The sequence below is a fragment of the Piliocolobus tephrosceles genome, chromosome 5 (assembly GCF_002776525.5).
Source record: "Piliocolobus tephrosceles isolate RC106 chromosome 5, ASM277652v3, whole genome shotgun sequence".
Taxonomy (NCBI): domain Eukaryota; kingdom Metazoa; phylum Chordata; class Mammalia; order Primates; family Cercopithecidae; genus Piliocolobus; species Piliocolobus tephrosceles.
Genome location: NC_045438.1, coordinates 19,979,788 through 19,995,204, shown reverse-complemented (window position 1 = coordinate 19,995,204; position 15,417 = coordinate 19,979,788). Strand labels below are relative to the sequence as shown.

The window sequence follows — 15,417 nt, the reverse complement described above, 5'->3', positions numbered from 1 at the left end:
GGTGTGTGGGTAGTTGTGTGGCGTGGCCTGTGGAATGTGGGTAGTTGTGTGGTGTGGCCTGTGGAATGTGGGTAGTTGTGTGGTGTAGACTGTGGCATTTGGGTAGTTGTGTGGCTGGGAACATAGCATGTAGATAGTTATGTGGTATGGAACATGGTGTGTGGGTAGTTGCATGGTATGGAATGTGGCACATAGATAGTTGTGTGGTCTGGGATGTGGCATCTGGATAGTTGTGTGGTCTGGAACGTGGCATGTAGGTAGTTGTTCAGTGTAGAACATGGCACGTGGGTAGTTGTGTGGTCTGGAATGTGGTATGTAGGTAGTTCTATGATCTGGAATATGGCACGTAGGTTGTTCAGTGTGGAATGTGGCATGTGGATAGTTATGTGGTGTGAAACACGGCATGTAAACTGTGATATGATCCAGAGCGGGGCATGTGGGTTGTGAAACATGGCTTGTGGGTAGCTGTGCAGTGTGGAACGTGGCACATGGGTTGATGTGTGGTCTGGAATGTAATATGTAGTTGTGTAGGGTGAAACGTGACATGTGAGTAGCTGTGTGTTGTGAAACATGGTGTGTAGGTAGTTGTGTGGTGTGGAACACGGTGCGTGGGTCGTGGTGTGGTGTGAAATGTGACACGTGGTAGTTGTGTGGTCCGGCATGTGGCACGTAGGTAGTTGTGTGGTGTGGAAGGTGGCACGTGGGTAGATGTGTGGTCCGGCATGTGGCACGTAGGTAGTTGGGTGGTGTGGAAGGTGGCACGTGGGTAGATGTGTGGTCCGGCACGTGGCACGTAGGTAGTTGGGTGGTGTGGAAGGTGGCGTGTGGGTAGATGTGTGGTCCGGAATGTGGCACGTAGGTAGTTGGGTGGTGTGGAAGGTGGCGTGTGGGTATTGTGTGGTGTGGCCCGTGGCATGTAGTCATAGTGTGCATGTGCTTCTGTAACCCACTGCACTGTGTCCACCTGAGCAACGCATTCTTGGAAATGACGCCCCTTGATGCACATCCAGAATCACACCACAGTATTCTTGACTACACAATTTGGTGACAAGGACATCCAGAGTGTTTGACGGCACACAGGGTGGGCTTCCCTCTGTGCTGCGCAGGGTGCGTGGTTAACTCGGCTGCACCTTCTCCCACCCAGATGGCTGTTTATCCAACCCCTGCTTCCCGGGAGCCCAGTGCAGCAGCTTCCCTGATGGGTCCTGGTCATGCGGCTCCTGCCCTGTGGGCTTCTTGGGTAATGGCACCCACTGTGAGGACCTGGATGAGGTGGGTGACCCCGCCCTGGGCTGTGGGTGCCCTGGAGGTCGGGAGCAGCCTCTCACATCTGCTTGTTCCCGCAGTGTGCCCTGGTCCCCGACATCTGCTTCTCCACCAGCAAGGTGCCTCGCTGCGTCAACACTCAGCCCGGCTTCCACTGCCTGCCCTGCCCACCCCGATACAGAGGGAGCCAGCCCGTCGGGGTCGGCCTGGAGGCAGCCAAGACGGAAAAGCAAGTACGCAAGGCCGGCCTTCCTTGTGTGTTGTGAGAGGCTTTGGAAAAATCACATGAGTTCGGAGAAGAAGCAGGAGAAAGGAGAGGAAGGGGTGGTGTGGCCCAGGAGAGACATGGGAGGGGCTGGCCCGGGGAAGCTGAGCACCAGCACAGTTTGGCCACTCCTCTCAGCGCGGGGGGGAAGGGCGGAGTGAAGGTCAGGCCACAACCTCTTAGCTCTCAGCGGCATGCCTTGGTGAGCTGCAGCCGAGGCTCAGAAACGATGGCTGAGTCACTCACAGAGCCTCAGGAACGAACAGCACCTCAAGTGCATGTCCAGAAAGCCCTTCCCACTTCAGGACTTGGGTCTACTTGGGATGGGGCCTGCTGGGAGCCGTGGTGCCCGACGTCCCCCCTCGATGCCTCCAGAGCCATCGTCCTGCCTGTCACTAACCACGCAGCCCTTCTCCCCTTAGGTGTGTGAGCCCGAAAACCCGTGCAAGGACAAGACACACAACTGCCACAAGCACGCGGAGTGCATCTACCTGGGCCACTTCAGCGACCCCATGTACAAGTGCGAGTGCCAGACAGGCTACGCGGGTGACGGGCTCATCTGCGGGGAGGACTCGGACCTGGACGGCTGGCCCAACCTCAACCTGGTCTGCGCCACCAACGCCACCTACCACTGCATCAAGGTGAGGCACGGGGCTCACAGGGCACCCAGGCCACGGCTGTCAGCCCTCCTCCTGGTGCCAGGGATGCTACGTCGAGGGGGGGAGCACAGCGAATTTAGAAGCACGGCGAATTTGGAGGGAGCGTCTCTAAGGCCTCTTGCCTGATCACCAGGTTGAATGCGTCCCCCCGGTTCCCCTTTCTGGGGATCCTTAGTAGACATAGCCACGCTCTGGCACCGCCCACTGCTAGGCACCAGAGAACAGCAGGCGCCTCGGCCCATATTTGCAACTGTGTGCATCGCATCACCTGAAAGTGTGAGTAGAAGGAGGACGCCGCCGGCTCCACTCTCAGCTCCGGGCTGTGCCGAGGCCACTGTGTCTCAGGCAGGCCTGGCCAGGCTTTGTCACTTGGAAAGAGTTAGGACATGGTTTTCTTCCCAAAGCCCAGGCGTGTTGTGGTATAAGGAGCAGCTCAGCTGGCTGGGAGAAGGAGCTCCTTCGGGGCCCATCACAGGCTGGACCGCTTTCCTGTGGCCACAGGAACGAACACCACGGTCCAGGAGGCTCAGAACAAAAATCTGTTACCTCGCAGCTCTGGAGGCCAGAAACACAACGTCATGGTGCTAGCAGGGCCATGCTCCCTCTGCTTCTCCCAGTTTCTCTGGCTCAGCCGTTGCTGGGCTTCTGGGGCTGGTGGCTGCATCACCCTGACCTCTGGTCTGTCTTCATACCGCTTTCTCCAGTGCCTTTTTTCTCCCGAAGCTTCCTCTGCCTCTCTCTGATAAGAACACCTGTGGTTGTGTTTAGGGCCCACCCAGATAATCTAGGATGAATGAGCCTTTCTGTTCAAGGTCCTTAACCTAATTGCACTTGTTACCATATAAGATGAAATTCACTTCAGCCATATCAGGTGACATTCCCGGGCTCCAGACACTAGGACGTGGACATCCACTGTGGAGACCGCCACTCAGTCCACCGTACAGGGTGCCCCAAAATGTGTTAGTGCAGTTTTATGCCTTAAGAAAGTCAGACATGGAAATGCCACAAACTGACACAAAATATCACTTGAAAATATAACTATATTCGTTTTTATTTAATATTTAATCACGTTTGTGAATTTGTGTTCATTTTCTCTTTCAGTCCCTCTTGACTAAAGATGGCAAATACTGACTGAAACAAAATATGAATATGTTTTAAAATCAATGAGGCACTGATCCCAACCTACGTTACACCCCTAGGCTACCCAGCCTACCCTTCCTGAAGCCCCTGATTTCAGAAGGTCAGCTGCAGCTGAGACCATGCTGCTGGAAGACCGCTTGATTATTCTTTCCATTGTTGTGGAATTTTAGATGGAAATTTAATAATTTTGAAAATGGTACATAATTTACAAAGTTATATATATGTGTGTGTGTGTGTGTGTGTGTATGTGTGTGTATATATATATACATGGGACTGCCCAGTGTGCTGCCAGAAATGTTTTGAATAATTTTATCTATTTTAACTGCACAAAAATAGATAAACACACACACACACACACACTCACACACACAAAATAATTTAAAAGAGAGACTTGGCAAGGGACCCCTGTGCCTGTTCCCATATTCACCCGACACACAGGTGCTGGATCCTCCCCATTGCCAGGGGCCCCCATCTGGGATCCGTGACCTCCACGACAAGCAACATGCTGTCCTTTCTTGATCTGTGAGGGCTGAAACTCTGGGCTCCAGGACATGACTCCAGGTTCTGTCTTCTGATTCCATGAGTGATGCACTTTGAGCCACGGGGAGGAGACACCCCTGGGGCTCTTGTACACGTGTTCAGGAAACTGAAACAGATGCTCTACGCTCTACCTTCTCCTGGATTTCCAGTTCCCTCCAGTTGGTAGTGTCTGTACAGCTCAGCTTTAAATTATGGTATAATTGGACTGAAATGAAATGAGTTTTTTGCCCTATTACATGCGTTACCCACTCATCGTGAAGAGCTGAGTTAGCAGATAATTTCAAGTTCTCAGCCCTGGTTTCTGAACATATCACATACATATTTGAAAGACTCTTTTCTTTGAGATCTTTTGGCTGGTGAGGGTTAAACGTTTATAAGCTTTGGCATTTTGATTTATGAGCTGAAGTCTGTGGGAAGGAAAGCACCACTAAAGCCTCTTTTCTCCCCCACGTTCTCTCAGAGCAATACCTTGTCATTCTCTTCTTGTTTCTGCAGTTGTTTGGCAACCTCACTGGGATCCTGGGCTCCGAACACTAGTTTCTTTTGTCTCCCTCATGAGTAGTGGTGACATAATTTCCAGGGCAGGAGTTGAGAAGAAATCCACGCGCCTCTGGCCTCCTGGCTCCTCTCTGAGCTCCCACTTGAGATTGAGGACAGACAGGGGACGTTTCCTTCCTCAGAGCCATGCTGGTTTCATTTCACCCACATTCCTGAAAGAGGCGCTTTCCTGAATGTTTTTCCAAGTATTCTTCCTTCTCTAATTGCAGGATAACTGCCCCCATCTGCCGAATTCTGGGCAGGAGGACTTTGACAAGGACGGGATTGGCGATGCCTGTGATGATGACGACGACAATGATGGTGTGACCGATGAGAAGGTAGGAGCGGCTCGTGCCGCGCACCTGCCCTGGGTTCCAGGAGCAGTGAGGTCCACAGGAGGCCGCTTTATACCAAACAGCCCTTGTCAACGTAACTGCCATTGTCTTGCAAGTGTTTGTGCATAAGCAGTTCCCAAAGGTCACTGTAAAGTCAGTCATTTGCAAAAGCGGATCACCTCAGTGCATGGGACTGCCCAGGGTGTGCTGCCAGAAATGTTTTGAATAATTTTATCTATTTTAACTGTACAAAAATAGAAGACCTCCTCTCCTTCTGCTGAGGAGCCAGTGATGGGCAAGGCTGACACCACCATGAGTGATAGACTTGCCTTTATGGCAACCTTTAAAATATTATCATTTTTCTGAGAAAATTGCTGCAAACACAAATGGTTTAACGTATTTGTACACAAAACAGCTCTAGCAAGAATAGATTACGTTTTTACTCACTGCTTTCTTGCATCTGACTTTGATGGAGACATTGACTCACTAATCCATTCATTTGATATTTACATCTCTCCTCACCATGAAGTGTATGTTATGCCATTTTTGCCTTAGCAATCTCCAAATTTTCAACAGAAGACAGATGCATAAATGATGATAAAATGATTTTATATTGAAAAAGTGTTTGGCGAGGGCTAACTGGCTTTTTTTTTTTTTGATGGAGTTTCAATTTTGTCGCCCAGGCTGAAGTACAATAGCATGATCTTGGTTCACTGCAGTCTCCATCTTCTGAGTTCAAGCGATTCTCCTGCTTCATCTCCAGAGTAACTGGGATTACAGGCGCACACCACCATGCCCGGCTAATTTTTGTATTTTTAGTAAAGATGGGGTTTCACCATGTTGGCCAGGCTGGTCTCGAACTCCTGACCTCAGGTGATCCTCCTGCCTCAGCCTCCCAAAGTGCTGAGATTAAAGGTGTGAGCCACCTCGCCTGGCCCTAACTGGCTTTTTGAAGTGCTGGGATTAAAGGCGTGAGCCACTGAGCCCGGCCCTGGTCTCAAACTCCTGACCTCAGGTGACCTGCCCGCCTCAGCTTCCCGTAGTGCTGGGATTAAGGGTGTGAGCCCCCGTGCCTGGCCCTAACTGACTTTTTGGAATGCTGGGATTACAGGTGTGAGCCACCGTCCAGCCCTAACTGGCTTTTGTGTTTGTTTGATTTCTATATTGATTTTCATCAATTTTGAGTACATAACTTACAAGCGCTAAATGGCTTGACCCACATTCCTATGATCTTCATTAAAGTCTTCCCTTTCTTGTTTTTCCAGGACAACTGCCAGCTCCTCTTCAATCCCCGCCAGGCTGACTACGACAAGGATGAGGTTGGGGACCGCTGTGACAACTGTCCTTACGTGCACAACCCCGCCCAGATCGACACAGACAACAACGGAGAGGGTGATGCCTGCTCCGTGGACATTGATGGGGACGGTGAGTGCTTCTGCTCCTTCCGATGCATGCAGTTTTTTTTTTTTTTTTTTTTTTTTTTTGAGATAGAGTTTCACTCTTGTTGCCCAGGCTGGAGTGCAATGGCACCATCTTGGCTCACTGCGATCTCCACCTTCTGGGTTCAAGCGATTCTCCTGCTTCAGCCTCCTGAATAGCTGGGATCACAGGCACGCACCACCATGCCCAACTAATTTGGTATTTTTAGGAGAGATGGGGTTTCACCATGCTGGCCAGGCTGGTCTCAGACTCCTGACCTCAAGTGATCTGCCTGCCTCGGCCTCCCAAAGTGCTGCTGGGATTACAGGCAGGAGCCACCGCACCCGGCCCCATGCATGCGTTTTAAGGGTCACAATTGGAGGCATTTGCAAGCTTCGTGTTTTATTCTGAATTTTGATAAGCTCCTCTTATTTTTACACTACTATAAGATTAAATGATTCCTTCAGTTATTCCCATAGGGGCCCATGCTTATTTTGCCTTGCCTTTTCCTGAGGGTCAGGGACACCGGCCACAGGACTGCCCTAGAGAAAGCTATGCATTTGGTATCCTCTCTCTGACCCAAGCCTCGCAGTCCTGGGCCTCATACTTCTTCATGGCATCTTTTCTAAAGTTCACCCTTCATTCAAAAATTCCAAGAAGCCATTACGTTTTCATCAAACTGAGCTTCCAGGAGCCGTGGGTCTCTCCTGCGCCCCCATCCTGGGACATCTGCCTCTACGGCCTTGTTTCTAAATATGTATTGGAAAGCTCCTCCCACAGGGCTCAGTTAGAATGACGTGGGTGTATTGTGGCTCCCTCTGCCACTGCGCCCGGTGGATACTTTACCTGGAGAGCTTGCTGGTCTCGGTAAGCGAGCTCTGCAACCCAGTGCCGCTGTCACCACACGGCTGCTCCTGCTCTCGGGGTGCCTGGAGATCAGGCAAGCACTTCTGTAAAATCAGCAAGAGCTCGGGGCAGGCTCACGTCCAAGCTAAAGCTCGGCCCCAGCTCCTCCACACGGGGACTCCCTCATGGGGTCCTCTTCCCAGCCCGGCGCCAGCCACACCCCTTCTGAGCCACCCCAACCTGCTGTTCGGTCTCACGGCGGGTTTCTCAGTCTAATCTTTTCCCCTGATTTCTGCCTCCACCCTCTTCTCGGTCTCGGGAATGTGGTGGGTTGCTGTCTACAGGCTCGTGGTGGCCAGGGGGCTCCTTGGCTCTCATCCAGGGTGGCGTCTGTGATGTGCTGGATGCAGATCTCAAGCTCCCAGTCCCTTCCGTTTTTATTTTTTAGGGACTCCTTACTTCCCTTCTCCAGACCTCACCTGACCAAAGCAAGGCGAGCATCTCAGCTCAGCTCTGGCTCTTCCTGTGGACTCGCTGCCGTGTCACGTTTTGCTCTGTCATTTGTGACACTGTCGCTGATGGGATTGTTTAGTTCATTGCTAGTTTATATTTTTATAACTTCAGTATCAATGCAACTCATCATTTTCAGATTTCTTAAAATAAGATATGACATCGAAAAATCCTGCCACTCTCTGCCATTGCTTTTTCCTACTCATGTGCATGGATGATAAGCTCCTAGGAACTCAACGCGTACTTTCTGAGTGGGTATTAGGGACAAACAAGCAATTTAGCAAGCTCAGATTTACACGGCGACAGCACATTCCACTGCCCCTCCTGCAACATTGCCCAGAAATCTCCAAAAGTTGGTTCTATTTCAAATGAAAGGAATTTGAGTTGTAATGAAATATGTCATATGTTCTTCTAAAATCTAATAGTCTTTATATTTTACTATATTCTTAGGCTTCTTTTTATTATCATTAAATAAAAGTGTGGCTGTAAGCAATTTCACGTGATAGGAACCCAGTGAGCTTCTCCTAAACTCACCTGTCCTTCTGGTTTGCTTTTGTTTTTTTCCCCCTTTGAACACCAACAGATGTCTTCAATGAACGAGACAATTGTCCCTACGTCTACAACACTGACCAGAGGGACACGGACGGTGACGGTGTGGGGGATCACTGTGACAACTGCCCCCTGGTGCACAACCCTGACCAGGTGAGGGCAGCTGCGGGCAGGCGGGGTTGGGAGTCCTCATCAGAGGGACTCGGACGGTGACAGTGTGGGGGGTCACTGTGATAACTGCCCCTGGTGCACAACCCCAACCAGGTGAGGGCAGCCGTGAACAGGCGGGGTTGGCGGGGTTGGGGGTCCTCATCAGAGGGACGTGGACGGTGACAGTGTGGGAGGTCACGGTGACAACTGCCCCGTGGTGCACAACCCCGACCAGGTGAGGGCAGCCGTGGACAGGCGAGTCTCAGGTCCTCATCAGTCCCCTCCACGGGGCCTTGGCAGTCTTCCATGAGCTCCGCCAAGACAGGATAACATGGAGTTTTCAATGATTTCAATCGAAAACATTTACTCAACTCAAATCGCAGCACAATTCTTGTATCTCAGTGGCCACAGGCCAAATGAATAAATGCCTTTACCTCATCAGCTGGAGCGAGGTTGCATCTTCACAGAATTCTCTCCTCATTTTCCTGATGCCAACTAGGAATTGGCCTTATTCCCAGGTTTGCGTTTGAAAGAGACAAGGGAAGACAGTCATCTTGATGCAGCCCATAGGACATATTATAGCAAGTGGTGTAAAAAAAAGACATAATTACTTGGTAGTTCATGCTTTTCCAGTGAAGAAGCACAACGTCTTCCTTTAGTGAAGTGAATTACTGTGGAGAGGTGGCAGAGGGTGGAGAGATTCCTGGACCGAGAGCCCTGGCCCCAGTGCTGGTCCTGACGTCAGGGTCGGTGTGACCTTAGACCAGCCACCCTTGCATGACCCAGGGCTTGTGCTGCAGGACGAGGAGGCGGCTCTCAGGCTTGCGTCCTGCTGGTTCCTCTCCACCTCCTCAAATTGGCACTTCTCTGCTGTTTCCCTCACGCTCCATCCCCTAGACCGACATGGACAACGACCTCGTCGGGGACCAGTGTGACAACAACGAGGACATAGATGACGACGGCCACCAGAACAACCAGGACAACTGCCCCTACATCTCCAACGCCAACCAGGCCGACCACGACAACGACGGCCAGGGCGACGCCTGCGATCCCGATGATGACAACGATGGCGTCCCCGATGACAGGGACAACTGCCGGCTTGTGTTCAACCCAGACCAGGAGGACTTGGACGGTGGGTGCTCTCCCAGCTCATCGGGCATGGAGGAAAACGGCTTCTGAGCAACCCACCAGGGCAGAGACATGTATGCACAGAGATCAGCTTAAATCTGCTGCTGGAAAAAGGGCAGTTACTTTGGGTCTTTTAAAGCTAGGGTTCCACGCAATATGAGTTTCCTCTGCCCTGACACTCAGCACGTTCTTGGCTGTGTGTGTGCCCTTCAACAGGTGTGCTGCCTCAACTGTGTGTGCGCGCTGAGGGGAGGAGAAATGCCTGCCCCCATGTCACTGCGGGATTGTTGATGATCTCCTAGAAACAAAGCCAGTTATACACATAGGATGAATTGGAGATTTGGCGTATGGAGCCAGGCAGGGGACAGGGAGGATTTTTTTTTAAGAGCATTTTTTAAGAGCAAAACAAACAGAAGTGGCACGGGTGTGAAGCATGAGAGGAAGAGCTGCTTTGCTCAGGGGTGAGCATAAATAGGTAGCCCATAGGCACGGGGGTGGGGGGCCGAGGAAGGAGCTGGATGGGCTGCAGTCCTCTAAGTCAGAGTCCCTGAGTAATAAACAAGGGCACAGCTGTGCTCTGGGGATTCCTGGGTGGCTGTGAGAAAGTGATCCTCACTCGGAGTTGGGGTCTGGCTGACACAGGCTCTCTTTGGAAGCCGTGTCCTTGATAGATGGAGATAAGGACTTGAGGGGCATCTGGGACTGCATGACTCAGAAGTAGGTGGGAGACGCTGGGATCAGAAGGGCAGCTCCCGGGTTCTCCCTGAGCAGCATGAAGGGATGGAGTGAGCACAGGAAGCCTCATCTGGACTCTGTGCTCTGATGGGCAGGGGCTTGCCCAGGCAGCCTTTCCACAGAGAGGGCCTGGGATGGAGAGAAGCTGACAGGGAGAGCAGCATTTCAGCCTTTCAGAACGCCCTGATAGCAACTACGTGCCTGCCACCAGATAGGTGGAGTATGTTCTTGAACAGAACAGAAACTAGTTGAAGAATATGATGAGACATTCAATCCAACTTACCTTTCCTCATTCTAAAACAGCAGGCCACGTGATAGCTAATTCAGTACGTTGCTATCTGCCTATCAGGTTATCATCATTGCCGTAGACTGACTGGACACATGTGGCAAATTCGTGTTCCCCCCCAGTTTGCACCAGGCCCACCTCATCCCCTCTCCCCACTTTGCCACAACCCTGTTGAAAACTTGACAAGGACCTCCTAAACAGCAGAAGTCCCTGTCTCCCTAGGAAAAACCATTTTAGTGTGAGTTCCGCTTTAATGCCAAATAGACTATAAAAGGCAGGGAAGACTAAGAAAAGTAATAACAGACATTCAGAAAACTATCCAGAAAGAAAGCTGGAAATGCAGGTTGATATTACTTGACAGCCATTCAGGTTTTATACCCTCAGCGTTGAGTTTGGAACACAGTGAGAAATGGCTTTATGTGAATTTGCTGTGCTGGCCTTTGCTGTGTATTTATCACAAAAATGTTGTGAAAAGAGTTGAGGCTCCTCACAGCAGTGAAGTCAAATGTTTTGGAGGTTGCAGAGCATGAATCCACAAAACACCACAAAGCACTCAGTCTTAGATGTTCGGGGAAAGATGCACTCATGTTTCTCAGACATAGAAAAGCAAATGGCAAACCACCGACTTTGCTTCTTTGTTTCGTGTGTGTGTGTTTTAGTTATTTTTATTTTTTATTTTTTTGGCTTGTTCTTTGTGCATAGGTGATGGACGGGGTGATATTTGTAAAGATGATTTTGACAATGACAACGTCCCAGATATTGATGATGTGTGTCCTGAAAACAATGCCATCAGTGAGACAGACTTCAGGAACTTCCAGATGGTCCCCTTGGATCCCAAAGGGACCACCCAAATTGATCCCAACTGGGTCATTCGCCATCAAGGCAAGGAGCTGGTTCAGACGGCCAACTCGGACCCTGGCATCGCTGTAGGTGAGTCTCTGAGTCACGGTGGTGGTGCCAGCATTGCTCTGGGGGAGGCACCCATAGAGGATGCAGACTGTGCTTTAAGATCATGCAGGTGGGATGCCGTGTGGTCTTTCTGAAAGCCCCCATCCTTCCATGGTCTGTGAAACTGTCTGCCTAGATAAGCTTGACAGGCACATGCACCTGCCGCTCTGAAGTCTCTGAAATTTCAGTAAGCCATTTTATTTTATAGACTTGGTCTATGAAATGGGACCTCATAACCCCCTCAGAACTCTTGTAAGTTGGATCTTAAATCCTTTCAATTCCAATAATCTCATGGTAAAAGAGCCCACTGGGGATGAAGAGGGGAGCCCCGCTGGGCATCCACTCTCAGATGGTCACAGGGCCAAGGATTGCCTGAAACCTGTTTCTGTTTCTTTTTTTTTCTCTCTCTCTTTCTTTCTTTCTTTCTTTCTCTCTCTCTCTCTCTCTCTCTCTCTTTCTTTCTTTCTTTCTTTCTTTCTTTCTTTCTTTCTTTCTTTCTTTTCTGTTTTCTCTCTCTCTTTCTTTCTCCCTCTCTCTCTCTCTTTCTTTCTTTCTCTTTCTGTTCAAGTGATTCTTCTGCTTCAGCCTCCTGAGTAGCTGGGATTACAGGTGCCCACCACCACGCCCAGCTAATTTTTGTATTTTTAGTAGAGATGAGGTTTCGCCATGACTGGTCTCAAACTCTTGACCTCAGGTGATCTGCCCACCTCGGCCTCTCAAAGTGCTGGGATTACAGGCATGAGCTACCACTCCCGGCCACCTGAAAGGTGTTTCTAACAAAACCTTATGGCATTGCATCCAGGTTTTGACGAGTTTGGGTCCGTGGACTTCAGTGGCACGTTCTATGTAAACACTGACCGGGATGACGACTATGCCGGCTTCGTCTTTGGGTACCAGTCAAGCAGCCGCTTCTACGTGGTGATGTGGAAGCAGGTGACGCAGACCTACTGGGAGGACCAGCCGACACGGGCCTATGGCTACTCCGGCGTGTCCCTCAAGGTGGTGAACTCCACCACGGGGACAGGCGAGCACCTGAGGAACGCACTGTGGCACACGGGGAACACGCCAGGGCAGGTGAGGATGGCCGGCCGGGCCCATGCATCTCCTGTGTGCCACTGTGGCTGCGGGGTGTTTCAGCAGGACTAGCCCAACCCAGAGACCCCAATTTTGTTTTTATCAATTTTAACTCCAGGCACAGTTATTTTAATAATTTTACTTTATTATAGACACTGTGCCTGGGGTTACAACTCAACACATTTGATTATTACCAGTTAAACACAGTTGCTAATCCTCTTACAAATTAAACCTCTTTTACCTTCCTCTGGAGAAAAGGAGTGAGCACAAGACATAACGATCAGATATAATATGAAAAAAAAATTTTTTAATTGGAGATAGGGAGAACTGAATATCAAAACTTTAAGTATTTTGCCCAACATCCCATATCAAGGAAAGAGAAGATCCAGACATGAACCCAGGAATCTAGGGTCAGGTGCCTGGGCTGTCAGCCCTGAGCCACACTCTGTCCATGGGCTTCAATCCACAGTAGGGATTTGGATGATAAACACATCAGAGAGAGATGGAGCACCATGAGCCTTAAATGTGAACTTTCAGAGTCATGTTTTTGCTTCCTGCTTGGTGTTATGGGGCTGTGGTTAAGGTCCTGGGTGCCCATGGCACTCAAGAGTGCTGTGTTCTCCCCCAGGTGCGAACCTTATGGCACGACCCCAGGAACATTGGCTGGAAGGACTACACGGCCTACAGGTGGCACCTGACTCACAGGCCCAAGACTGGCTACATCAGGTGAGGGCAGGTCAGCGCAGCTGCATTTCTTCCAAGGGGCTTCCCATCGGACGGCACGTTTGAACATTAATAGACAAATAAGCTCAAGTGAATTCTAACTTTTTGTTTTACTCTAGATTCGTCAGCATTAACTGCCTTCTCTTTTCTATCCTGCATCTCTACTAAATATTACATATTTTTTTAAAGATGGTTGAAAAGGAGAACATACAATATGCTTTGTTTTTAAAATGACTTTTGGGATGATAACTGTATTTTCTCCTAATGAATATCCCAGGCAGGGGAGAACACCTGCAATTCGAATAACTGCATCTTTGCAGAATTAGCGTGTGCTTTATTGGAGACTAGATTTGTACCCGTTTCTGATGATGTAGATGGCTGAATTTAAAACACGGTTGTAGGAAGTTTTGACACGGTTAGTCCAGCAGAATCTTTTCCCTTGGCTTAACAGCTTTTGTAATTGATTTTTATTGAAACAAAATGTGGTCAATTTAAAATCAAGGTATTTTCGTTTTTCTTCAAAGTTAATAAGCACCAAGATCAGGCCAGACTCTGTACAGATGCCAGGAGTGTGTGAGTCCCTGGCAATAGTGGGCAGATCTGTGTGGGTGAAGTGCAGGCTCATGGCCTGGCTGGAACGTTTCCCTAGAGGGCCTCCCATTTATTCACACGTACGCCCCATCCTCCCGTTGGGGGCTTGGTGTATCTGGTCCTGCTCCCACACAGCTTCCACAGTGGGGAGGAAAGTCAGTGAGCTCATGATTTTAGCACATGGTGAAGTAGGGAGGGTCTAATGTGGCTTCCCAGGAAGGGGGAAGTTTCCTCCTCACCCACCAAAGGCAGAGTTTCCTCTAAAGCCCTTGCCCAGGTGACTGTAAGTGAACTCACAGATTGTGACAATGGTGTGGTTGCAAGAAGGAAGGCGTGCCCTGGATCAGTGCTGCACCAGGGTGGCTGGAGCTCCAAAGGAGAAAACCAGTGATGCCCCCTGGGGCACTGAAGCCCTGGGCAGGGTATCCACAGCTCGTGTCTGGAGCCGACCTGCCACCACTGGTGAATGCTTCACGGAGTTCATGTTCTCTTTCTTTCCTCTTCTTCTTTTTACAAACAATTTTTAGAGTCTTAGTGCATGAAGGAAAACAGGTCATGGCAGACTCAGGACCTATCTATGACCAAACCTACGCTGGCGGGCGGCTGGGTCTATTTGTCTTCTCTCAAGAAATGGTCTATTTCTCAGACCTCAAGTACGAATGCAGAGGTGAGTGTGAGTGATTCAGGTTAGTGGGGAAAGCATGTGGCACCCAGAAAGGGAAAGGGGTACACAGTGCAGTTTTACACTTACAAAAGCTGTACATCAGGGCAATAAACCTAATGCACGATACCACACGAGACCCCCACACATTCCAAGCAGCCATTTCATTTGGTTGGCTTGGATTGTTGTTTGTGGTAATTGCATTTGGATGCCTCTGGTAGAACACTTTCCAACTATTTACAGGTCCCACCCATCCTCATTGTGCCATATCCTAGAGTTTGCTAGATTTCTTCCACCTTCCAGTCTCCTGACACCATTTTAGATTGGTACCCTTGCATTAGCAATGGCAGGCAGGCAGGCAGGAAGGAAAGTTATCTCGCTACAAGTTATCTATTGTTATCTCGCTACAAGTATATTTGAATCAAAATATTATAGACCTGGAAGATAACTTGAATCCCATCTGCTCTAATTGCATGACTTCACGTGCACATTACCCTTCCACAGATGTGGGAAATAAGGCTCAGGATGCTTCTCAAAAATTACACATTGAAAATCATGTGTTTGGCTGGGGGCACTGGCTCATGCCTGTAATCCTAGCCCTTTGGGAGGCCAAGGTGGGTGGATCCCCTGAAGTCAGGAGTTCGAGACCTGTCTGACCAACAGGGCAAAACCCTGTTGGGGTTGATTTCTCTGCTTGTTCTGTGGAGGTTTTCTTCTTCTTATGTTAGGATGTCTTTCAAGGCATCTCATTTACTCCCATCCATCCATATCATTCATCCACCCACCCATATATCTCATCCATCCATCCATCTACCCATCCGCCCATCCATCTCATCCATTCACCCAGTCATTCACCTCATCCATCCATCCATTCATTCATCCATCCACCCACCCACACACCCACCCATCTCATCCATCCATCCATTCACCCACCCATCCACTGATCCATCTAATCCATCCACCCACCCACCCATCCATCTCATCCATCCATCCACCCACTCACCCACCCACCCATCCATCTCATCCATCCATCCATCCATCCATCCATCCATCCA

The 15,417-nt window shown here is 49.8% G+C and overlaps 1 protein-coding gene and 1 long non-coding RNA gene across 2 annotated transcripts in view; one reads left to right on the top strand and one right to left on the bottom strand.

Moving 5' to 3' along the window:
• The window catches only part of LOC111530916, a 24,944-nt gene that overhangs the window by 3,915 nt on the left and 5,612 nt on the right, over positions 1-15,417 (bottom strand). The gene's annotated exons all lie outside the window — the stretch shown is intronic.
• The window catches only part of THBS2 (thrombospondin 2), a 36,194-nt gene that overhangs the window by 18,062 nt on the left and 2,715 nt on the right, over positions 1-15,417 (top strand). Inside the window, exons 12-22 of the mRNA XM_023198153.2 lie at positions 1,145-1,272; positions 1,347-1,499; positions 1,954-2,172; positions 4,638-4,745; positions 6,008-6,167; positions 8,101-8,219; positions 9,114-9,348; positions 11,068-11,295; positions 12,116-12,387; positions 13,016-13,113; positions 14,229-14,368. Coding sequence (XP_023053921.1) covers positions 1,145-1,272; positions 1,347-1,499; positions 1,954-2,172; positions 4,638-4,745; positions 6,008-6,167; positions 8,101-8,219; positions 9,114-9,348; positions 11,068-11,295; positions 12,116-12,387; positions 13,016-13,113; positions 14,229-14,368 — 1,860 coding nt within the window. The remainder of the gene's footprint in view (positions 1-1,144; positions 1,273-1,346; positions 1,500-1,953; positions 2,173-4,637; positions 4,746-6,007; positions 6,168-8,100; positions 8,220-9,113; positions 9,349-11,067; positions 11,296-12,115; positions 12,388-13,015; positions 13,114-14,228; positions 14,369-15,417) is intronic.